Raw genomic sequence first — 22523 nt, 5'->3', positions numbered from 1 at the left:
ATACACATACGTATATATATGTGTGTGTATGTATATATATATACACACACATACGTATGTATATACATACACATACGTATGTGTGTATATATATATATATATATATATATATATATATATATAGACTATATTCTTTGATGAATTAGAAAACACATTTACTGTATGTCCATTGCATTACACTTTTACTATTCCCCCCGGAAGTGAACCATAACCTAAAATAAATGTCTACATTTATTATAAAATTATATTTATTTTGTTTTGTCCTATGCTTTTAAAAAACAAAAAAAAACCACTAGTTTTAGATAATTAAATACTTGACATTAAAAAATTAATCCATATAGTACTGTCTGTAACTAGAAGATTTGTATATTTCAGATGGATATCGAGATAAACTACATTACCCAGCAGCCTATTCGACAATAACACGACCACGGGGCATTTCCAGCCAATCAGAGTGAGAGTCTGACGTTCTCCTACTGACGTGTCGCATTCGACTGTTATTAGGAAAAACACGAAGCTCTGGATGCCATTCCTCTAAACAACACAGGTTTTTCACGACCAAGTGGCAGAACAATGGCCGAACCCAGCAAACAGGACATTTCTGCGATTTTTAAGCGGCTTCGCTCCGTTCCTACAAACAAGGTTTGTTGTTTCGCTGGACGGACGGTTCGGTGTCTTTAACAAGGAAGTCAACTGGGTCAAATCTGACACGTCGCACTTTAATGCTAGTTTAGACTTAAAACCTAATTATTTGTTTTAGTATGGTATTTTCGAAAACAAGTCGGACATGTTGAATCGACTCAACTAGGTCATGGTTGTAAAGTAGACAATTTTTGAACAACTTGAGACTGTTTTACCCCCCTTTTTTTAGGACAGTTTATACAGCCATGTTTTTTTTTAGGCTCACTACTTGAGGCTTAGTGTAAAGTAAATAATAAAACGTCAATGTTCACACCCTGAGTAATGAGGTTTTCTGAACTGGGCAAAAGTTCAGTCCGTTTATTAACAGCTGGTTGCTAATTGTCATGTACTTCAGACTCTCACAGCTGATGTGTTGACGTGACTCAGGCTGTTTTTATTTTATTGATTCTTAAAGTGTGAATCCAGATAAGGTTTTAATCTTGCTTTTTGCTCTCTGGCCTTTTTAGGTTTGCTTTGACTGTGCAACTAAAAACCCCAGCTGGGCCAGCATCACCTACGGTGTGTTCCTCTGTATAGACTGCTCTGGGACTCACAGGTCCTTGGGGGTGCATCTGTCCTTCATCAGGTGAGAACAGGAGGATGTAGCTGAAAGGTCAGCTGATTATCAGGGTTGCATATTTGTTGCAATGTATTTTGTCTGAGGTGAACAAAAATGTCCATCAGGGTTAATTTGCATTTCAGTGGGAACATATTTGTGCTAAGAATGAGCCTAAGAGTGTTTTAAAAAGGGGCAATCGGGATTCGTTTTTGTGACTTAAGACACTTTGCTTCTCTTCCCAGAGACGCTTTCAGTTCAAACTGGATTGTGCAAAGTTTTAGACGTGAACAATCTCCTGGAAACATTGTAGTTTTTCTACTGTTGATTGTAAAAATATTGCATGTGCACATGGAAATGTTATGATCACAGCTGCTATTTAGACACTGTACCGGTATTTTGTCCGCCGAGTCACTGGCTGGCTCTGTGATTTTTATATTTCAACGACACGTGCATGCACACAGACGCTTCAGTCTCCAGCTAAAGCGGTTACTGCCATTTTTTTTAGCACTTGAAGAGCATAAGAGATGGTGTAGCACCTATATAGTCCCTGTCAGAAGCTCTGGTAAATTAAAAACACTGAGCACCCTGAAAAGCACTTCTCTACTATTATTGCTGCTGTTCGTCTTTGCGCAGAATAACTATTGACTGCAGCTGTTCATAGTGAGCATGAACAGATGCTGGGCGATTAAAAAAAACAAAACCTTCCACTTAGACCTGGATTTATTAAAACGCTTCAGTGTCAGAGGAAAAAATGCTGTTTTCGTGTATAAATGCATCCAAAACCCAACAGAAAGGTTATGGTTTCACTTATACTCAGGGCTTTAAGCTGCGTGGGATGCTCTGCTTGTATGAGCTGAATTCACACGGAGGTTAATCTCACTCCCTTACCCTCCTGAGGGTCATCAGGGATTTTGTCAACTTGGTCCTGAGAGGAGTTTTGTTCATGCAAATCTAATTTGTCCAAAATTTGAACACTGTCTTTTGTCCTCGAGATGTAGGTGAACAGCTGAGTCTCATTTGAAAAAGGATTGTGCAGGTATTTATTTGTTGTCAGAAATTAAAGCTGCTTAATTAGCTGATGGTTTGTTTAATTGGCAGCAAAACGGCACTGAGTCTTAAACACAATTTTCTCAAAGACTTGCCATCTCCTCAGAGTTGCAGCTTATCTTCAGATGGCTCAAGGTCACACAAAACACTGTATTCTTTTGCTGATTTTAAGTTGGAGGCCATATTTTTGTGTGTGCTAAGAACTTTGAAGAGACTTCATTGGGTTTCTGTAAAAAGAAAATGGTTATAAAAAAAACTATTATCTTACCTGTTGTAGACGGCGCTGAGGATTTTTATTCTCCACCTGAGGTGCAGTTTGCTCTGGTCCAGCAACATCTGTATAAATGACTGTTCTGTTCCTCAGGTCCACTGAGCTGGACTTTAATTGGTCATGGTTCCAGCTTCGATGCATGCAGGTTGGGGGCAATGCCAGTGCGGTGAGTGTCAGAAGGCCGCATATCTAGGTGCTGTCGTCAGTTTGTAATCGCAACGCTGCACGTTACAAAACTTGTTCATGAGAACTTCTTTCTGTTTGAACTTTTTTTTTTTTTTTTGAGACAGATTGCATTTTTCAATCAACATGGGTGCCAAGCCAGCGCAGCTAACGCCAAATATAACAGCCGGGCTGCCCAGCTGTACAGGGAGAAGATAAAGACCTTGGCCACACAAGCTACCAGACGCCATGGCACTGAGGTAACGCACACGCGTTGCTCAGAGATTAAACACAAGCTTCACTTTGCTTATCAGGCTTCCTTAAACTGTAAAAGTGTTCACATTAATAAATCAGTTGTGCTGCGTTTATTCTCCTCAGCTGTGGCTCGATAGTCAGGCTCCTCTGTCTCCAACGTCCCCAGAAGACAAGCAGGTGGACTTCTTCAGCGTACATTCACAGGTACAGGGGTGTGCTGCTTTAAGTTCAAAAACCGCAACTACATCTGTGTGTTATATTAGTTATAATTAGTCGGGACACATTTTATAAGCCTTTTCATTAGATTTACCGTATTTTTCGGACTATAAGGCGCACTTAAAATCCTTTTTAATTTTCTCAAAAATCCACAGTGAGCCTTATAATCTGAAAAATACAGTAACTCTTTTAGATGTTATGTTTTTTTATAATTGCTTTTATTAAAGAGGGTATTTATCCAAGCGTTGCACACATTTCTGCAGACCTCCGTCTTTTTCAGGGATGAATCTTTTTTCACTTGGTGTCAGATGTTTCTTATGAGGTGTTTGAGATTCTGATCACAAGACACCTTGAAGAGCTCTAAGCTACGAGTTTATGGCTTCAATAAAAAAAAGTCCCTCAGGGATGTATAAAATATCCATTCAGTTATTCATCACAATAAATTCAGACCAATCAGCATCCTTCACTAGCAGCTATGATGATGAGCAACGGTATTTCCTGTTTGCTCACTGGTGTCATGGTGGTATCCCTGTTTTACTTGATTGGTTGAATTTTATTCATAACCTTGATAGGATCTTAGGAGTTTATTTTCAGTGCAGTCTTTTGAAAAAAAAATTGTTTTGGTTATTTTTATGAAGTGGAAATCCTTTACTAATAATAGAAAAACTAGCAACTTTACGTTTTGCAGCATTTGACATTTATATGATATTGGTCTTTGTTGTACACACGTCCAACATGTATGTTGATAATTTACGGGATGCAAGTTTAAATTTTTTTTTTTTTTTTGTCCAGGCTTCTTCTGATAATTTGAATTTAGATAAAATGAATCTCAGCTCGTCCACATCAGAGAAGCCTGTGGCTCAGGAGAAAAATGAAGACCCAAATGGTACGTTGCTAATAAATAATCTAACGTGAAGATTTAAACCAGTTGTTTTGTTTTAAACTAAATTTCACCAATTAAATGTTCACTTTCTTTTCAGGGAATTTAGAGGAGGGTCCAACTGTAGACATGCTTAGTGTTTCTTCAAAAGCAAACCCAGGTTTGTGAAAATTCTTTATTAACGATCATTTATTTTTAGAAGTAATGTAAGTTAATGTGTTTAATGTTGGTTTTTTTCAGAGCCTGCCTCTCTGCTCAAGAAGAAGCCAGCAGCAGCTAAGAAAACGGTATGTTAATAAACATACATGTACATGCATTCTCTGCCCAAACGTGTATTTGAAATTAATTTAGACCCGTTGTACTTTCCTGTATGAAGCCCTAAGATGGCTTGATCCCAAATATTGAATAGAAGTTGTGGTCTGAAACAGGACTGAGGATTTCTGATGTCTGTCTGTAGTTGGCTTCTAAAAAAGGCGGTCTGGGAGCTCAGAAAGTAAGCAGCCAAAGTTTCTCAGAGCTGGAGAAGAAGGCTCAGGCTGCCGACAAGCTCAGAGAGAACGAGGAGAGCTCTGCTGCAAAGACAAAAGTCACACCTGTGGAATACACGTGAGAGCACTTCCTGTGAATCAACTGTAAATATATTTGTCATCTGTGTGTCTTTTTGTTGTCCGTTCTGACCTTTCTTTTTTGCTTTTGTGTCTCAGCGCTCCGTCCATGCGCCTGGCCTACAAAGAGCTCGAGCAGCAGAGAAAGATGGAGGAGCAGAAGCTGAAGGGATTAGAGGGGAAGAAGAAGGAGCAAGCTGAGAGGCTGGGCATGGGTCTCGGCATGAGGAGGTAGAAAGATGAAGATATACATAAAATGAAATTAGGATATGTTCACCATTTAGTTCTTGTGTCTGTCTTTGCTCTCATTGTGCTGCTTTCTTGTTTCTGTCCGTAGTGGGGTTTCACACTCTGTTTTGTCAGAAATGCACATCATCCAGCAGGAAAGTCCACTTGGAGCCAAAACTACCAAAGGACGACGGTTTCCAGAAGAAGATGAGGATGAAGGGTCCTTTAGCTCAAGGTTATACAAAAACGATTAAATGCAAATTTAATGAAATGCTTTACAGTTACCTTTTACTACAGAATTATTCTGACATGTATGCATATTTAAGACGCCAAATAAAAGTCCCCTTAAGCAATATTTTGTGATGCCACAGTCCAGGTTGCCACTCATGTAAACAAACAAGGTTTCTGTGGATTTAGCTTCATAACAGAACATCTCATGCTGTTTAAAGCTTGAAACTTCGTCTCCTACTTGGATTTAAGATAACTCACTGGGTGGGAAAAGAAACGTCTTTACAGAACCAAAGTCAAGTTGTTTTGCTTTGTCCTTGGATGACTCAGGATCTAACACTAACAAAAATAAATTTTGTCTTATAAATTATTATTAAAAGTTGTATGATTTGATTTAATTTAAGAACAAATTCTGTCAGAACAGGTGTTGATGCAAATAAGTCCAGTCCATACACTCTATTCAGTATTTATTGGCTGCAGTTTTTTTTTTTAAGTATTATGAATATAAGTGTGTTTTTATTATACCGTATTTTTTGGATTATACGGCGCATTAAGCGAAACAAAACAAATAAGTTGAACTTTATTCAGCTCATTCACAATAACCACATAAAATTGGTTCAGGGTCAGTAAGCACAATCAGAATTAATACATAAGGTGGACCAGATTATAAGGCTCACTGTTGGTTTTTGAGAAAATTTAAATGATTTTAAGTGCATCTTATAGTCTGAAAAATATGGTAATTTTTACTCTACTCAGTATTACTGTGTTTAATCTAAAGGTTGATGCCCTAATATAGAACCTGTTTAATTTAATGTTGAAGTGATTTTATATTTCACTGTGGTAATTCTTGTTTTAGGGTCTTGTCTCGGTTTGAGGATCAGACAGAACCTACAGACAGTTTCTCCTTCCGATGGGGTGACGGCAGTGATGGAGGAGGTTGGATGAAGGAGAGTAAGAAACCAGAGCCAGACTTCTTCATGTCCTCCATCATGTCTTCATCTGACGACAGGTGTGTGTTTGTCTTGGAAAGCTCGGCACAGCTTCTTCATGTCACTTGATCCTCACACATGGTGTGGGTGTTTCTGAAAATATGAAACACAGAGCAGGTTCTATAGTTTATTGACCTTTTAGGGCTTTTTTTAAAATCCAAGAATGCTGCTAACAACAATAAATCGAGTCATTGTTTGAATAAAATAAAGCAATAAGGAATAAGACAAAATCAAATGTTGTTTTTTTTAAGTTTATTGTTGAATCAAATTTTGTCTGTTTGTTGTTTTTCATCAGGTCCACGACCAGGAGGAAAGCTGAGCCGGCACCAGTCTCGGATTCAGGAGAAGCTCAGAAAAAGTTTGGAGATGACGTCAAAGCCATCTCCTCTGATATGTACTTTGGAAAACAAGAGAACTCTGAGGTACGCAGATGGTACCAAAGTAATATATTACACAGATAAAAATGCAAAAACTGTACAGTAATAGTAATTATGGAGAGGGAGAGTCATATAATACACTGAAAGTAATGAGCAGATGGCTATTTGTTTTCTATCTCGATATATTTGCACTGGACTTGCAGATTTTATTTTCTAATTTTGTAATTTTTTTTAATTTATTTGTGTTAGTATGAAGCCAAAACTCGACTGGAGAGATTTGCAGGGAATTCCTCCATAAGTTCAGCAGATCTTTTTGATGATCCAAAGAAACAAACCGGTAAGACGCAACAAAACAACACAGAGCTTGTAATGTACCTGCCTTTAGTTTAAATTCTACAAATTAGTTATTTATATACGTGTACAGTAGTACCTGGTTTATCGCAGGGGATCCGTACCCTGAAGACCCGCGATAAGTGAAAAACCGCGAAGTAGGAGAGTAGTACAAGTCGTAAATAGTAGTTTATTTTAGTTTCTAAACTCTAAATGCTCTAAAAGAGCACAGAATGTCATGGACTCGGCTCTCTTCCTTGGCTGCGCTCTTGGCCACGCCCACTTCGCCGCTCTGCTCGGAGAACAGCTGATCAGCTGCAGGAGGAAGCTTATCCTGCAGTGTGGGCTGCACAAAGGTGCAAATAAGGTGCTAAATGATTTAAAACAATTTATTTTAAATAAAAGTTCCATGCCGATCGTGCGGCTCATCCATCAGTCAGCCGATTGTGTGTCATGTCCACTCTTATTAAAAAAAACAAACGCAATAGAGCGAGTCTTTTATTGCTTTTTTAATGGATCATTTAAGCACGAACTAGAATGTCCATGGAACTGGTTGTTTGGATTCATCATTGAGTGTTCCAGCAGAACTAAAGGCAGACGTGTCAGTAGAGTCTGGCTCCTGGAGGATATGTAAACTAAGAAGCTCTGCCTGAGTCTTACTGACGTATTGCTCCACTACCTGTCGTTCATGCAAACCGGCATCAACGTAGAGCTAAGCTAGCAGGTGGGCAACGAAGACGTGACGTCCCGTCCGTTCCCCCCTTCCCAGACAAAAAAATTAAAAAATCAAAACAAAAACAAGCGCCCCGCCAAGGGAGCTGATGTAGGAGAAACACTGACCTTCTATGCATAAATGCATTATGATGTCATTTTATGTTGCAAGGTCTTTTTGTTTTTGCTTCCTTTACACTGTGCCCCAGCCAGGACATGGTTTGAGACATGATTTTTCTTTTCAACATCCTCCTCATCTACTCTGTATGTTGTATGCAACAGGTCTCTTGTAATCGAGTCCCTGAGGCTCAGTGGGAACTAACCTGTATAAATAAAGGTTGAATGAATGAATAATTGCTCTACCCTAAGACGTTCTTTTCCGACAACCAGTGTTTGATTTCTGCCTCGCCGTTTGTCTCATGTTAGCAGGAAGTTCATATCGTCTGAGCAACGTCCTGCCCAGCGCTCCGGACATGTCGCAGCTCAAACACGGAGTGCGCTCAGTCGCAGGAAAGCTGTCCGTCATGGCGAGCGGAGTAGTTAACACGATTCAGGTTGGTTAGAAACACGACACACTGATCAACACCGTCTTTATTAGAGGCTTTTCTAAAGTTCATCTGTGTCATTTTTAATTTGGTTTTGACTCCACTTTCTTCTCAGGATCACTACAACTCCTGAGTCGCTGTGTTGATGTGGGAACTTCTTCACTCTGTCGAGGAGAACCGGGGGAAAGATTTATCAAGGCTCGCAGCAAGTCTGCAGATTTACCACAAAGTAACCGTTTGTCTTTTTTTCAGCTGAAGTGTATACATTAAAGACTGCAACTTAAACGAACGAGTGGAAGGATTTTTCCCTGGAAGCAACTTGAAGGGAGAGTTCTGTGTATTTTACAGACTTAAAAGTATTTAGTTTGCATCATATCTACGCTTTAAAGTTTGGGGGTTTACATATTTAGGCTTAGTGGTGTTGTTAAGGAGGGGCATTCAGATGATTCAGTTTTTGTTCGTGTAGTCCTTCATGCACACTTTGTCGTGTCGTAGATTCTTTCACACAGAATTGAAAGTGTCCTTTCTGTTCTCAAAGTGCACTTAGGTTTGCTCCTCCTCAAAAACTGGACCAAAAGCTGATGTAGTACCTGAGGGACCAAGTATGTTGTTTTGATTGAATATAAAGTTACCCATCCATTTTATTTTCTGTCATGGGGGAGCTGGTCCCTCTCCAGACTAAAAGCTATGTAAGCTGAAAATCAATGGCTTCATTTGCTCTGAACCTCTTCTATACTTTCAGTAGCTGCTTTTTTTTTTTAGCTCGTGCAAAGTTGCTACGGCGACAAACTCTGAAGCTGCATCAAATCTGTTCAAAGACGTGGGAAAATGTATAAAAGTAGGACAATTGGACTTGCTGTTATGCGATAAAACTGTTTTGGAACTAAAACTTGACTTTTTTTGACAGTAAGGTTAACAGATGGAGTAAAGCTGGTTTTAGATTCTCTCTAACTTCTCACACCAAAGAGCAAATGTGCTTTAGACGATTTCTTTAAAAAAATAAAAATAAAAAAAAGCTGTTGCAGCAGAAGGACTCTGCGTTATGCAGGATCATTGCACTATTTAATTAGTTTCCTCAGTTGTGACGTTTAGAACTGGTAAATATTAATGGTCTCAATATTGATGTATAAGTTTATTACGTGTAGAGGTGCCTGTTTAATCTTTTTGTTGAAGGCTGTGGTGAAATTACAGGATTTGACCCTTTTATTGTTTAAATCTGAAGGCATATTTGTAAATTGCTGATGAAGCAGGATTTTTCTGCTGTGATACATTTTAGTTAGTAGTTGTTGATGTGGACAATCCCAAGTTTACTCAATCTGCTTTGTGAACATGCATTCAGGGATTCATATCGATGTTACTTTGCCGCCCTCCTAAACATTTTTGCAGACCAAGCCATTCCCCACATGGTTTGAGACAGGAGTTGGACTGAATTTTAAAACACTAAAAAAGGACAAAGTAAGAGTTGTGTGTCCCTGATGGACAAAACATTTGTTTACCCTCATCACTGCCTTGGCTACAGAGATCTTTATTCGCTCACCTTCATTTCAATATTGCAGCAGATAGTGTTAGAAATTTAAACTTTCTAGCTTTACGTGTTTTAATGTTTACCACTGAGTCAATAATGCGACCATGTTCGCTGTGCATTTTGTCAAGTTGTCTTCTGTTGAGTTTGTCAATGTTACATGAAAGAATATCTGTGTGTAATCTGCATGAGCTTTTGTAGTGTGCTATACAATATACAGACATTCTGAATATAAGACGAATATTCCTTTTTCTTTCTTCAGTGATTAAAGTTGGCTATCATTAGCCACATACAAAAGTTGTATATGGCTTTGAATTGCAATATTATAAAATATATTGCTGATCGATGGTGACCATTTGTGATGTACGCATGTACAATTTTGATAAATGACCAGCTTGTTCCTGAACTCTTATATGTCCAAATAAATAAGTCTGCGTTGGTTATTATGTATGCAAACATTTGCGCTGCCATTTTAAAACTGTTAAGGGTTTTGCCAGTAATCATTCAGCTTTTACTGTATCAGGAGTTAATGGGGGAATAAATAAATTATATATATATATATATATATATATATATATATATATATATATATATACATATATATATATTGTGTAAAAAACTCTAAATGACTATTTTGAGCTGTTTTCGAATTGAATAAGTAGACGATTGTCAGTGACATATTTAATGTTATTTATAAGTTAATTTAAAGTATTTTGTTATCAATAAGTGTTTAAAAAGTAGGTACAGTAATCGGTTGTTTTAAACTTAAAAAAAAAAAAATCCTGGCGCTTACGTGGCTGACTGGTGCGTTTACTAGCATGTCTGTGTGATCGGAAATTTGCCAATTCGTCATGTTTACAGTTAACAGTTTGTGGCTCAGCTGTACAAGTTAGCCAAATGTAGAAAGTTAAACTTACTTTAGAACATATATGTCTAATTTAAGTTATGTCTGACATTATTAACAAGTTTATTATTAGTGTTGCGGTTTTGTTTGTCAAGTATGTAGTGGTGAACCAACTTTTTCCATCAGCATTTGAAGGCACCGTTTTCCAGAGCGCACGAGCAGGAGTAGCGGTTTAGCTAAACCAGTTTGATCGCGTTTATTTGTTGCTTGAATCATTATGAACTTGTTTCTGAGGCAGGTTTTTTGTGTTATTTTGCGATTTAACAAACAGCTGGCTACGCTGTTTTGTTAGGCCTGTTTAAAACCAGTTAAGACGTAAAACAACGGGTCAAGCAGCGGCTTATCGTGTTAAAAATGCCCACTGAAGTGAAGCAGAGGAGGAAGACTCCAAAACAAAACACTCATGAACTTTCGGAAACTTCGTCTGCTAAGGGTGAAGATGAAAAGGAGACATCGGAGGACCACTATATTGCAAATGAAACCCCTTCTGGTCCCGACATGAAAAGTTTAATGTGCTTATTGTCGCTTGTAACCTGCGGAGTTTTGAGCTGGTGAGTTCCAGTGAAATTAAAAACTTTTTATTTTAAAGCGTGTGTTCGTCTCTGTAAATGTTTTCCTGTGCTTCAGGGTGGTGCTGCGGCAGAACGAGAGGTTCTCGCTAATAGAGGAAAAGTACCAGACTCTGTACGGAAGGACTTCCAGCCTGCTGGACAAGGAGGAAGACATGGTTCAAGTGTCTAAAAAGGTAGAATTAGTGTTGCCAGATCTCGCGATAGAAACAAGCATCCAGCTCTAGGAAAACAAGCCCAACTGGCAACCCACCACATTGTGTAAAACGGAGGCCGTTTTTAAACGGTATAAACATACATTTATTATGAAATTACTCATAAACAACAGCAAAATTATGCTCAACACTTTGAATAACATACTTTTAGGCTCTGATAAAAAATACATTTTGCATATGTGATTTTTTTTTTTTCCCCTACACTTTTAAAATAAACTTCCTGCGTGTGAGTGGTGCCCCCTAGCGGTCGGTCACGATATCTATGGTACGCACCACCCAAACTGTAAGATCTCCTAAAATATCGCGAGATTTTGCTTGATCTATTAGATATTGCTGAGGATACTACCACACTACATTTTAACTCAATATCTGTAAAACTGACTGTGCATTGCAAACATGTACCAGTATATGTAAAATTTGGTGTCTGATTTATTTGGCTCCTATAAAAATGGGAATTTCATTATGACAAGGTACATTAAAATGTCCTGGTATCAAATAATTATACAGAAAATTATTTCTAGGGACCCTATCCTGACGTTAGCTTTTGTTAAATGTAGGTGTAGTTTTCACATTTTTTACTTCTTTGTCCTTAACCACATTGTGACTGTGTTTCCAAACTAGTTTTGGGTAAAAAGAATAGTGTTGGTGTACTGTTTTCTAGAGTGGTTTAGGATAATCAAAACGTTTCCTGTCCTTAAACAAAGCAAGGAGGAAACATTTCTAATTTTTAAAAAACGTGTCACTTTTTCTACTTTATTTCATGGGATATCAATGCTTTGACTTCTATAAAAACATTTAAAATCATAAAATTTAGTAGAAAATAATATTTTAAGCCCTTTTAACCGTCTTAATTTAACTTGGGATCCAATATGGTTTATGCATGAGCTGTGTGTTCAAGTTGAGTTCAGAGGATCCACAGAAACAGCGCTCCTGTTTTGTGTTGCGGCTGCAGCTTGCTGCGTCCGAAGATGACCTCCAGGAAGCGCTCTCCACCGTCTCCTTGGCAACAAGGCTCCAGCAGGACATCTCCACCCTCCATGCTGCCATCATGGTGATGCAGACTGACGAGAACTCCGCCTCCCGCGACCTGCAGTCAGTCAACGCCCACTTCCTGGACGTGACGGAGACGTGGCAGGAGCGGCTGGCTGCTGTCACCTCGGATCTGGCTGCCATCAAGGCCGAGGCGCGGGAGGCTCACGCCGGAGCCACGGAGCGGGTGAACGAGGCCGAGCAGAGGACCCGGACGCTGGCGGAGAGGCTGGAAGAGCTGGAGGACAGCACAAAGAGGAACGCCAGAGTTATGGAGCGCACTGAGGAGGACGACGCCAAGCGAGCGCAGGACCAGCTGGACTGGAACACCAGGCAGGTCCACAAACTGGAGGAGCAGATCGGCATCCTGCGCAGGAGGGAGGTCGAGCTGAGCGCTCAGCTCCAGGAGCACGTTCTCCGCGCGCAGGCCTGCGAAGAGCACCTGCCCCAGGTGGAGGAGGCCGTGCGCTCCATATTAAAACTGAGCGGCGATCTGATGGGGGCGGAGAAGAGGCTGGAGGAGGTGACGCTCCAGGTGTTTGGGACTGAGGACAGCATGCTGAAAGCGCTGAGCGAGATCCTCGAGATCCGACAGGAGCTGGACACCCTGCAGGCTCAAAACAGCATCCTGAAGATGAAGAACGAGCTGTCTGTGGTGAAGGAGGCCGTCCGTGAACTCACCACGGTGCTGAGGGGAAACCTGGTCGAGAGCCAAGCGGATGCTGAGCTTTTGGAGGAAGAGGAATGGAAAGATGAAGAGCAGTGGCAGGACGATGAAGCTGAATATCCTCATGATGATTTCACCGTCTGATTTTAAATCAGTTACTGATGTTTCTCTAGTACTTATTTTGTTCCAGTTACACTTATTAAAAACACGGCAAGCATTTCAACAGTTTCTTGAATAAAACCTTTTTTATTAAAGTAAATATATTTTTTCTCCTGTTTTTTTTATTCTCTTGTGTAATCCTCTTTCTCACCGAGGATCAGTGTGACCCTCCTGAATCTGGCACACGAGCTTACCTGTTCAGCTCCGTCATCCATTCTGTTTCAGTGTGAGGGGGTCCAGCGGATGTTGAAGGTTCTCCAGGATCAGAGGGGGGCTCAGCAGCCTCAGATGGAGGGTTTAAAGCAGGAGGTGAGCCGGCTGAAGGAGTGGGCGTCTGGTTTGACTGGGAAACGGTCACAGCTGGAGGGCAGCTTGACTTCACTGAGGAATGCTGTGGGGCAAATCGAAGAGCGTACCTCGGCCATCACTAAGGACATTGCTAATAAGGTTTGTCAGATTGTTTGCAAATGCCACTAAGGTGTAAATTAAATTTTTTGTCTTTATTTAGTAGGATAAAATGTTTCCTAAATGTTCTTGTTGGTTCCAGGTGTCCTCGGTGAGGACAGATGTGCGCCGGATGGACGGACTGCAGTCTGAGATGGACTCTCTGCTGACTCGGGTGGGAGAGCTGGAAGAGAAGACCGCTCAGGTGGAGCACAGCATGGTGAGACGCATCGGAGACGTGCTGGCCAGCAGCATCGACCGAATCTCCAATCTCCGCGCTGCCTCTGAACGCAACGCTCGGGCCATAGATCAGCTTCGCAGGAGTCTCCCTGAACTCGCTGCGGCAGACGAGCAGATCTCGGAGCGGCTGAGAGAGATGGAGAGCGGCCGGGCTCGTCTCATCAGAACCGTTACGTTTGCTGCTGACCTTAAACCCAAAGTGGCGTCTATTAAGAGAGACTTTGGGGCGTTTGAGCCTCAGTTGTCCGACTTGACTCTTCGAATAGGTCGGTTAGCAGAAGATCTCACCAAGAGAAAGCAGGAGCTCGCGGAGCTTCGACAGACTTTATCAAATCTCACCGCGGTCGAGGGAGATTTAAGCGTCACGGCTAAACACGTCAGTGAAATATCCGATTTATCTGCTATTGGAGACACACGCACGCCAACGTGAAAACGTTTTAGACTTGTCCAGCTCGTCAGTTCACCCGACAAACTATTAAAAAATGTTCAGTAATAAACTTGTTTAAAAAATTGTGAAATCAAAAACCTCCCAATTAAACTAACATTTGTGAATAGGTGTTAAAAAAAGAGGTGGAATTTCCAGAGCTACTGTATGTTCAATGTTTTTCAGTTTTTTAACATTAAAAATATATTGCCCTAAGGTGAAAATGGTTTTGTCTGCATGCACATTAGCAAAAGATCTCAAATCCATTAGGTACATTTTATTTTAACTCATTATTTGATTGTGAATCTGCAACTACTGGAGTTAACGCAGTTCATGATGGCCACCACAGCTACACATCGTAACTCAAGTGAGTTTCACAGATCATGCTTTTTCGGACTAGGCACACTTAAAATCCTTTAATTTTCTCAAAAATCGAGAGCGAGCCGTTATCTTTATCTTTTTCTGTACGGATGAGACGGGTCCAGCTGCTCTGAGTGAGCTTCCCATGATAAACACTCGAGAAGGAGTAATTTTTTTTATTTTGCTGGCTTCCATCACGTAGGTAGATTTGCACTTTCACCCATTGTTCACCATCAGAAACAGATCAGACCAATGACGTCACGCAGTCGCCCTACTGATGCACTGATAGGCTGTGCTTCCAGAAGGGAAGGCGGAGCCAAGGGCCAAGCTGGGGCGTTCTGTCACACGGGGCCTCCACTTCCAGGTTAAGACAAGTTGGACGCCTCAGCGCTGAACCTGCAACTTTTTCCTTCCTGATGAATATTAACTTGGTAAACAAAATATCTCGATTTATTTGAGTTAGAGCGAGTTTTCTCTTCATCTGGGAATAAAAGAACCAGACGCCGGAGGAGGGAAGTTGGACCAATTTCAGGGACGGACCAGGTCTGGATTCTCAGAGTCTTAATCCAATGGACCGATTTCAGGGACGGACCCGGTCTGGATTCTCAGAGTCTTAATCCAATGCGCCTTATAGTCCAAAAAATACGGTAAGTTTGGGACTAACAGTCATCCTGAATATAGTGCTAACAGGTCATGCTAGATCTTGTATGTAATGTTGCACAAGATCAAGCAGAACACGTCCAGAGTTTGACCAAAATGGCTACAATCATTTCATGACTTTATTTAAAACTCTGGCTTGAAAGGCGGTGCTCGATGCATGTTCTCTCCAGGAATGCTTGGCCTTTCCTTTTTAAAGTAAATGTCTTTAGGCGACGCAGACGTTTTCCTGTTCAGTGCTCACAACAACTGCTGCCTGAACATGAAACCCATTTCTACAGAACAGCTGGAAATTACCAATTTGTATTTTGTTTTTTAAATACTAAAAATTGTATTGTGGTTAATACGATTCATTGAGAATATTCTGAGTTGTCTTTGTTAGGGGTAAAAGATTTGACCTATGATGTTCCAGTTACACCAGGATTGGTAGCGTTCTGTCTCAGTACTTTCTCACATTCTGACATTGGACAGATTTTACTCCTTGGATCGATCTCATCCATGGGATGTCAGCTTCACGTTTTTCTAATAAATTGTTTAAAAAAAAAAAAACGAGCCGAGTCTTCATGTCTCCCTTTTACTACAACAATGTTCAACAATCTCAAATACCAAACTGTTGCTTAAAAAAGTTTTGTGACAGAATAAGTTGTTCATTTTGACTTTTTAATTATTTTCCTCCAACCCTAAGCCAAAAAATATTTCCTCATGAAGTTCACACCCATAAGTCATTTACAGCTTTGAGTCCACAAGAATTTTATTCCTACAAAATAATAAAAAAGACAAAACGGATGCAGTGATGAAACGGAGTGCTTGAAACATGATTTTTTTGTCCATTTGGAAAAATACAGCTTTTGCATGGAAACGTTAAGTGTAACAAAAAAAAAAAACCCCAGAAAAAGACGATCTGCAGTGCAGAATGGTGAGTTCACAGATCAGCAGCTCAGCTCTGTCCTGACGTCAGACGCTTTTGGAATTATTTCAAAATAAAAGAAACAGTGATTCATTATTGCCCCTGTTTTAGTTTGATCTGACATTGCATAACTGAAGTTCTCCCTCCTCGTCTTCCAGTTGGGAGGTGTCCACGTGGTCTGCAGCTCCTCCAGGACAGGAACAGCCTCAGTAATGTCTCCTGCTTCCCTCTTTAGTCCACCTACATCCTGTCCTCCAGAGCCGTGAGTCTCTTCTCCAGCTCCTCCACCAGCTGATCCCGGCTGGAGTCCTTCTCGGTGAGCTCGCTCTGGGCTTCACTCAGAGCAGCTATATTGGAGCGCAGCTCCTCCAGGCTGCTCCTCTCTCCCTCTTGCTCATCTCCAACCAGTCTCTGTGCTGTCCCCTGAAGCGCCTCCTTCAGGGCAGAAATGGCCTGATCGTGGCCTTCCAACTGGGCTGCTTTGCTCTTCAGATCGTCAACGGTTATTTTTAGGTCTTCCAGCTCCTCGGGCCTCAAAGCAGCGAGCCTCCTCTCCATCTCCTCCACCCTGTGATTGTCCTTGGACGCTCCCTCGGAGTTATTGGACAGCAGCTCCTCCACAGTAGTCTTCATGGCCTCCAGCTCCTGCTTCAGATCAGTTTTGACTTTCTTCACGGTGTCCAGCTGTGCAGCTAAACTGCTTTCATGCGCGTCGTATCTGGCAAACAGAGACTCGACTTTGTTGCCGATGTCTGCTATCGACGCGGACAGCGAGCCTTCGCTCTCCTCCGATGCTTTAACGCTGGCTTCAAGATCTTCTGATTTTCTCTGAGCCTGAGCCGCAGCTACGTTTGCTTTCTCCTCCACAGCACGAAGAGCATCGGTAACCTGCTCCAAGCTGCTCTGGACCATCCCGTTTTGGTCTTTCAGCGTCTGGACTTCAGTTTCTGCTGCAGACAGGGACTGCTTCAGAGTCCCAGTGGTCTCCTGCACCAGCGACCTCACAGTTTGGACCTCCTGAGACAGAGAGGCCACTTCCTGGTTGCGAGTCTGCAGCTCCTCCCTCACGGCGCCTATCTGCTCCCTGAGGGAGTCAGCGGTTCTGTCCGTCTCCTGTTTGGTGGTTTTGATTTCCGCTACGGCGTCAACGATGGCAGACAGCTCCTGTTTGATAAGAGCGGGGTCTTCGACGACGCCCAGGCGGGATTTGAGATCAGCCAGTTGACTCTGCGCTTCGCCCTGAGACGCAGCGAACTCCGCCACGCTGGCTGAGATGGACCGACTCACCTCAGCCAAGCGCTCCTCCACAGTCGTCTCCAAGGAGGAGAAGTCTTTTTCCCGAGCCTCCTTCACCTCCTTGATGCCCTCTGAGAGGTCCCTGAGCAGATCGTTCTGGAGTTTCTGAAGCGCCTCCTCCACTTTCCTCGTCTCCACCTCGCCCCTCTTCATCCGGGTCACAGCCGCCTCCAGCTCCACCCGAGTGATGCCCAGGGACGACTCCAAACCGTCCACGTTGCTCCTCAGCGACTCTACCTGGATAAAACGGAGAAACAAGTGGTGTTAAAGTCAACGTTACTCCTTCTGTAGTACATCAAAAATAATGATCCTCTTCATGAAAAAACAGCTGTAATGTACAACCCCAATTACAAAAACATTGGAATACATAGGCCTGCCGCGATAAACGATAAATCAATTAATCGCATGATAAAAGAAAATTATCGACCTCATCGTTTCTTCGTGTTTCTCTTTCTACTGAAGACACTGGATGACAAAAGGTTCAACTCCGGTGCTCGTCACTGACCCCTCCCTTTCTCTTTTCTCGTTAAAATCTGTTTTAACTGTCTAAAATCACGTTTTTTGGATCGTTAAAAGCAGCTAAGCTAACAGGGGGAAACCTCCGTCTTGTCGAAGCTCCAAAATCCACGGTTGAAACCCGTGCCTTTGTGTAAAAAGTTTTTCTCTGCAAAAAGAAGCTTAGAACTTGTTTACTGATTTTTTTCCCCACCATTTTGAGAACAGAGTAAAGAAAAGAGAGACAGCCCATGTCACATCAAGGGGCCTCCCTCCCATTTTTCTTAAAGAGACACGCTGCTCACTCCTTCACTATCCATCCTTCGGTTCAAACAGTCTTATACTGCCATCCGGTGGTCAAAAAAAGGTACTACACACAAAAATTAAACATTTATTCTTAAACAATTAATAACTAAAACAATATCGTTTATCGCAATAATTTCTGAGACAATTAATCGCTCGGCAAATTTGTTATCGTGACGGGCTCAAAGATTAGCCATTTAAAACAAAAAGAAGCTTCTTTTGAAATTGATGGCAGCGACACATCTTAAATGTTTGAAAGAGCCATGTTCATCACAGTGAAGCTTCCTTCATCTATTAAATCTGTAGACGTTTAGGAACTGAGAGGATCAGCTGCTGGAGGTTTTGAAAAGTATAGTTGTCTCATTCTTGTCCGATGTCAGATTTTAGCTGTTCGACAGTCCTGGGTCTTTTGTTCTGGGTGTTGTTGTTTCACGATGCATCATTTCAGCACCCGTTCTCTTCAACTACAAAGCCATGTTGCTGTAATGAAGTTTGTGGTTTAGCATTGTTTTACTGAAATGTGCAAGGCAAGGCCTTCACTCAGGGCCAGCCCAAGCCTCCATGGGGCCCTAAGCGAAATTTGGTTTGGGGCCCTCTATTTCTTCTAATAATATGAATTACTGCAATCAACAGTCGGATCAGATCATTCACCCACTTAACATAAACTCGTTGCAACTCCAACAACCCTGTTCACATTATCCTACGCAGGGTTATGGCGGGCCGGATTTGGCCCACGGGCCTTGAGTTTGGCACATGCTATATAATATTATTTAAAAATATTATTGTAAAAATAAAAAAATAAAATCACTTTATAATGAAATTGTGTTACCAAAAAAAAAAAAAAAAAAAAAAATCCACTTAGGGGGCCCCCTAGTGACCTCAGGGCCCTAAGCAGCGGCTTCAGTTTGCTTATGCCGGCCCTGCTTTCCCTAAAAATAATGTCTGAATAGAAAAGATTTTAATATTTCTGGCATCATAACAGTTTTCCACTTTGCCTCCGTCCATATTCAAATGGTCTTCGAAAGGAAGTGTTCCTGGATGTTCACATTTAGCTTCTCTGCATGATACGAACTGCAGCGTTTACAGACATGCAGAATCAAGCCTGCTTTTAATGCAGTGCAGCCAGAGGGCCCAAATATCTCTGCTATCAGCTTTGTCCTTCGAGCACAAGATTTCTACAGATTATTGTAATCTTTTGATGTGTTGAGATGCAGATAAAAGTCAATTTCTTCCCATTATTTTGTTCAGGAACATTATTCTGAAATTGTTCCACATTTCACAAACTGGCAACCCAGTGGCCATCTTTACTTCTGAGAGATTCAGCCTCTGTAAAATCCTCTTTTAGTCATTTCTTCTATACTTTTTACAACCGTTTGTTGCCTCTGTCCTGTTTTTTTTATGTATTGCTGCCATCATGTTCCAAGATGATCTTTTTTAGGTAAATTTTCCATTTGATTAGTTTCTATGTTCCATTGTGAATGAAATATGGCTTTAGTAACTCTGGCAGAGGATGAGTCACTGTCAGCACTAATTATCATTCGTCAGTGAAGCTCAGACTGGAAGCGCCACATTTTGAATGCTATTTTAATTATTTCTGCACTGTGGGCCAAACATAATAGACTGTTGGGAGGAATGAGAAGGGGTGGAGAATACAGATGATTGCTTAAACTGTCACAGAACAAGATAATACAAAAAAAAAACATTTAGGTGAATTGTATTAAAATTAAAAAGGACTATTTTGCAAATGCATTGTAATATATTTTTTTTGGGTGAATTTTCAACTAAAAATGGAAGGTAGAGCAAATCAAAGCTCAAATTCAAGTGAAAATATTTGATTTTGTTTGTACTTTTTACACTATGAAGCTTTTAGCATCAATCATTCTTTACAGGTTTTAAGAAATTGTTCATTTAATATTCTGCGTTCCCCTTTCAACTAAAACAACTCTTCAGTGCCAACGTTTGGAAAGATTGATATATAATTTCAGTCATTTGGGATGATTCATTCTGATGGGTTGCCAGCTCCTACCTGTTGAACGACACCCTCCATCTTGGCGCCCAGCTCTGCGCTTCTCCGTGCGCCCTCCTCGTGCTTTGCGCCAATCTGACGGATTTCATCCACCGCCTGTTGAACGTAAAACGCCGCAAACCCCACAGCGCCAATCAGAGCCACATAAAACACCGTGCTCAGCAGAGGGCCCAGACAGCTACCTGATGTGGGGGCCTGGGGTCCGGGGCCACTCACCCCGTTTGCGCCACTTTTGGGGCTCTTCTTTTGCACGGCGCTGTTGTCCTGACTGGGCGCAGCGGAGTTCTTGTCGCTCTTTCGTCCCACTGCCATCTTTACTCTCTTGAGTGTGTGAGACAGAGCAGGTTCTGCAGTCGTGGATGGAGACGGTTCCCAGTCCGGGTCCAGCCCCGCTGACTGGTCCAGCAGCGTATCAGTGAGCGCGTCGTGTCTTTCCACGGAGCTGTTTTGCATGGAGACGTGCGGATGGGGGCTGTCCTAACCACTCTGCGTGGGTCAGGCACTGTGAAAGTTTTATTATCATTTTATTTGCATCATTGTTTTACAGCTCATTTTACTACAGCTCCATGTGGGACATTATCTTTATTACTTTAACCATTTCCATGAAGGTCAAGACCTTACAGGTGAAGAACAACTGTGATTTTTTAAATTCAAACAACTCCTGTACCGAAGTAAAACATGTTTAAAACTCACTAAAATGTTTGCGAGGGACATAAAATCGACGTCTCTTTACTGGTGCGAGTTTCTACTTGATGTAATGTGATGCAAAGTTGCAGGGAGGAGTCCCCTCCTTCCTCCTTGCTCCTCCTTGCTCCTCCTCTCATACGTGGCATGGTCTGCAATGACTCTGACAAGTCAAAGCTTCACCGTCACTCAAGTCTGTGGGCAAGCCCCAAACCTTTTGTACTGGTTTTGATCCCATACAGGTTAAAATTAATGTGATGAGACTGAGTTACATAAAAAAAAAAAATCTAGGTTTATCATTAACTTGAGCAGGAAGGCCCAGCCACCTCTTCCAGTTCCTCTGGGAGGATTCCAGGACATTCCCAGAACAGCCAAGAGACACAGTCTAATGTATCATCATGGGTCATGGTCTGTACCAGTACCAGATGCTGGAACCACCCTCAAGTGGCTTCTCTTGATAAGGAGGAGCAGCAGCAGCACTTCACGTTTCTCTCATATAATTGAACTTCTTCTATTTCTAAGGAAAAGTCATGCCACCCTGTGGAGAAAACTAATTTTGACCTCCTATATCCCTCTTTTTCCATCATGGCCTCTAGAAATGTGATATTCAAGAACAAACTTCCTGCCTAATGGAAGCACAAGTTATTAAAATAAATCAGGTCTTCTTACAAATTGTTTTTATCTTTGCAGATGATGTGGTCCTGCTGGCGTCATGGTGCCGTGATCTTCAGCTCTCACTGGAGCGGCAGCCGAGTGTGAAGCAGCTGGGATGAGAATCAGCACCTCCAAATCTGAGGCCATGATCCTCAATTGGAAAAGGGTGGATTGCTCTCTTCCGGTCGAGGGTGAGGTTCTGCCTCAAGTGGAGGAGTTCAAGTATCTCGGGGTTTTGTTCTCGAGTGAGGGAAGAATGCAGATTGGTGCAGCGTCTGCAGTATTGTGGACTTTGTGCCGGTCCATTTTGGTGAAGAGGGAGCTGAGCTGTAAGGCAAAGCTCTCTGTTTACCGGTCAGTACCCTCACCTATGGTCACAAACTCTGGGTAGTGACTGAAAGAATGAGATCACGGATACAGGCAGTTGAAATGAGTTTCCTCTGCAGGGTAGCTGGACTCTCCCTTAGAGAAAAAGGACACAAGTTGTAAAGAGAAACTAATGAGGGAGAAATTACAAAGAGACAATGAGGATCAAATGAGAGTTGGAGGGGCAGGAGCTGAACTACATGAGGGGACAATGAGAAAGCTGGAAACAGGAGTAAAATAAAAAAAAACATAATAACACAGAAACTAAATAAATACTAACAGACACTCACCATGACAGTTTTAACTTGACTTCTAAGCAATTTTGTAAAGTTGTAGTATTATAATATCACGTGATGAGGTTAGACACTATTGGATTATTTAAAAAAAAAGCCTTGCGACATAAGAATCATTAAGTTTTGCATTCTTTTAGATAAATATGAAAACATGAGTCAGTGCTAAATAATACTGGATCATTCTTGAACATGAAAGGACTGGAAAAAAGTCACAAAGAACATTTT

General features: G+C 41.5%; 4 protein-coding genes across 4 annotated transcripts; 3 read left to right on the top strand and 1 right to left on the bottom strand.

The window, feature by feature from the left end:
* Positions 1–453: 453 nt before the first annotated feature.
* arfgap3 (ADP-ribosylation factor GTPase activating protein 3) lies at positions 454–8673 on the top strand. Its single transcript, XM_037695991.1, has 16 exons — positions 454–642; positions 1149–1267; positions 2652–2724; positions 2849–2980; positions 3099–3179; positions 3984–4077; positions 4172–4231; positions 4312–4358; positions 4529–4677; positions 4776–4907; positions 5014–5139; positions 5989–6141; positions 6417–6543; positions 6748–6835; positions 7966–8093; positions 8200–8673. The coding sequence occupies exons 1-16, from the start codon at positions 574–576 to the stop codon at positions 8215–8217; spliced, it is 1596 nt and encodes a 531-aa protein (XP_037551919.1). The 5' UTR covers positions 454–573; the 3' UTR covers positions 8218–8673.
* Positions 8674–10640: 1967 nt separating this feature from the next.
* On the top strand, positions 10641–13197 carry LOC119428040 (inhibitor of nuclear factor kappa-B kinase-interacting protein). Its single transcript, XM_037695684.1, has 3 exons — positions 10641–11061; positions 11138–11255; positions 12247–13197. Exons 1-3 carry the CDS (start codon positions 10865–10867, stop codon positions 13132–13134), a joined length of 1203 nt encoding a protein of 400 aa, XP_037551612.1. The 5' UTR covers positions 10641–10864; the 3' UTR covers positions 13135–13197.
* Positions 13198–13392: 195 nt separating this feature from the next.
* Positions 13393–14328, top strand: LOC119428498 (inhibitor of nuclear factor kappa-B kinase-interacting protein). Its single transcript, XM_037696179.1, has 2 exons — positions 13393–13596; positions 13697–14328. The coding sequence occupies exons 1-2, from the start codon at positions 13393–13395 to the stop codon at positions 14261–14263; spliced, it is 771 nt and encodes a 256-aa protein (XP_037552107.1). The 3' UTR covers positions 14264–14328.
* A 1753-nt stretch (positions 14329–16081) lies between these two features.
* LOC119427952 (cytoskeleton-associated protein 4) lies at positions 16082–20674 on the bottom strand. Its single transcript, XM_037695593.1, has 2 exons — positions 20302–20674; positions 16082–17714 (listed from the first exon to the last, which is right to left on the bottom strand). Exons 1-2 carry the CDS (start codon positions 20611–20613, stop codon positions 16422–16424), a joined length of 1605 nt encoding a protein of 534 aa, XP_037551521.1. The 5' UTR covers positions 20614–20674; the 3' UTR covers positions 16082–16421.
* Between the last annotated feature and the right edge of the window lie 1849 nt (positions 20675–22523).

The sequence above is a fragment of the Nematolebias whitei genome, chromosome 22 (assembly GCF_014905685.2).
Source record: "Nematolebias whitei isolate Nwh7 chromosome 22, NemWhi1, whole genome shotgun sequence".
In the NCBI taxonomy this organism is placed as follows: domain Eukaryota; kingdom Metazoa; phylum Chordata; class Actinopteri; order Cyprinodontiformes; family Rivulidae; genus Nematolebias; species Nematolebias whitei.
The sequence above is the reverse complement of the archived record's forward strand: the minus strand, read 5'-3'. Positions and strand labels throughout refer to the sequence as shown.

Bases quoted from the DNA above. Each gene is read 5' to 3' on its own strand.
- LOC119427952 (XM_037695593.1), bottom strand. From the start codon at position 20,613: ATGGCAGTGGGACGAAAGAGCGACAAGAACTCCGCTGCGCCCAGTCAG. The intron at 17,715-20,301 runs GTAGGAGCTGGC...CGTTTTATCCAG, and splicing joins TGGAGGGTGTCGTTCAACAG to GTAGAGTCGCTGAGGAGCAA.
- arfgap3 (XM_037695991.1), top strand. From the start codon at position 574: ATGGCCGAACCCAGCAAACAGGACATTTCTGCGATTTTTAAGCGGCTT. The intron at 1,268-2,651 runs GTGAGAACAGGA...TCTGTTCCTCAG, and splicing joins GTGCATCTGTCCTTCATCAG to GTCCACTGAGCTGGACTTTA. The intron at 2,725-2,848 runs GTGAGTGTCAGA...TTTTTGAGACAG, and splicing joins TTGGGGGCAATGCCAGTGCG to ATTGCATTTTTCAATCAACA.
- LOC119428040 (XM_037695684.1), top strand. From the start codon at position 10,865: ATGCCCACTGAAGTGAAGCAGAGGAGGAAGACTCCAAAACAAAACACT. The intron at 11,062-11,137 runs GTGAGTTCCAGT...CCTGTGCTTCAG, and splicing joins ACCTGCGGAGTTTTGAGCTG to GGTGGTGCTGCGGCAGAACG. The intron at 11,256-12,246 runs GTAGAATTAGTG...TTGCGGCTGCAG, and splicing joins TGGTTCAAGTGTCTAAAAAG to CTTGCTGCGTCCGAAGATGA.
- LOC119428498 (XM_037696179.1), top strand. From the start codon at position 13,393: ATGTTGAAGGTTCTCCAGGATCAGAGGGGGGCTCAGCAGCCTCAGATG. The intron at 13,597-13,696 runs GTTTGTCAGATT...TGTTGGTTCCAG, and splicing joins CTAAGGACATTGCTAATAAG to GTGTCCTCGGTGAGGACAGA.